The sequence below is a fragment of the Olea europaea genome, unplaced genomic scaffold, assembly GCF_002742605.1.
Source record: "Olea europaea var. sylvestris unplaced genomic scaffold, O_europaea_v1 scaffold399, whole genome shotgun sequence".
NCBI classification, from domain to species: domain Eukaryota; kingdom Viridiplantae; phylum Streptophyta; class Magnoliopsida; order Lamiales; family Oleaceae; genus Olea; species Olea europaea.
Window position 1 is genome coordinate 525 of NW_019259490.1, and position 1233 is coordinate 1757.

General features: G+C 33.3%; 1 protein-coding gene across 1 annotated transcript; it reads right to left on the minus strand.

Moving 5' to 3' along the window:
* Nucleotides 1-202: 202 nt before the first annotated feature.
* On the minus strand, nt 203-1102 carry LOC111387361 (probable carotenoid cleavage dioxygenase 4, chloroplastic). The gene has a single exon (XM_023011917.1). The coding sequence runs from the start codon at nt 773-775 to the stop codon at nt 401-403; it is 375 nt and encodes a 124-aa protein (XP_022867685.1). The 5' UTR covers nt 776-1102; the 3' UTR covers nt 203-400.
* Between the last annotated feature and the right edge of the window lie 131 nt (nt 1103-1233).

Consider the following 1233-nt stretch of genomic DNA (forward strand, 5'->3'; position numbering starts at 1 on the left):
TAAAGTTTAAACAAACTAAAATTAAAAAAAGTCCAAAATAAATTAAATGACAGAAATAGCGCCAAATCTTTGAAAATCAATTTTCAAGTCCTAAACTAACTCGAATGGTTGAAATTCATTGTACATCATAGCATAGCAGTGAGTAGTTGTCTTGTTGTTCTCCTTCTGGAATGATCTTATGGCCCAATCCAAAATTAGAATGTTTTTCTTCTACTATTACCTTTTCCCATTTTTTATTCAATTTCTCTTCCATCTATTCAACAACATGTTTTATATCAATCTTCAACATTATACAACTTATATTCCAGTTCTATTCCCCCCACAATGTAGATTGCAACAATGAATTATGTACAAGAAACTCGTATTATGTCCATTCTATATTCCAGCCCACATTTCTTTTTCATAGCTTGTTGAGGTCATTTTCACTGACAAAGAGCCCATGGAAGCCATAAGGCACCCTCCTTGGAAGCTCAACAGCAGCCACAATATCAAGATTTGGGGATTTGGCATCCATAACCAAGAATCTTGATTCTCCAGTCTTCTCATTATGCACATAACTCACCACATAACCATCATCTTCATCTGCACTTGGATTGTTAGGCTCTTTCGCCACAAAAAATGGTTCACCACCAAAGCAACCTTCTCCATAAAGCCGACTCGCCACGATGCAGTCACAACGATTGGATTCAGACACCGATACGTCAAGCTTCACCACCCCCGATATTTTTGGCATTGGATCTCCTACTGCTGCATACACATACCTATATATAGACATGAAGAAAAAAGTCCTTAGAACAATAGGTTGTTATTTCTTAAGCCAACTGTTTATATTCATTTTGAATTTTCAAATAATAGTAATATGTCCTTTAATTCAGATACAACAGTTTTTAAAATTATTTTTTATGGATTTTCAAGCTTAGGGGAAGTAGAAGGTTACATGTACAAATATTTGGGGGATAACCAGTAGTCATCAACTTTTAGTGGAATTAAATGTTAGTCGCCAAAGTTCATTTTGTTTCAAGTTGGTCGCTATGTCTTCACTTTGTTTCAATTTGATCATACTATTCTATCACATTTTATTAATCAAAATAACATACATAGGTAGAATGACCTATTGATCATACTATTCTATCACATTTTATTAATCAAAATAACATACATAGGTAGAATGACCTAATTCTAGCAAATATTTATGTTGAGTGACAAACTTATAATAAAATTCAAATGTAGTGA

Bases quoted from the DNA above. Each gene is read 5' to 3' on its own strand.
- LOC111387361 (XM_023011917.1), bottom strand. From the start codon at position 775: ATGTCTATATATAGGTATGTGTATGCAGCAGTAGGAGATCCAATGCCA.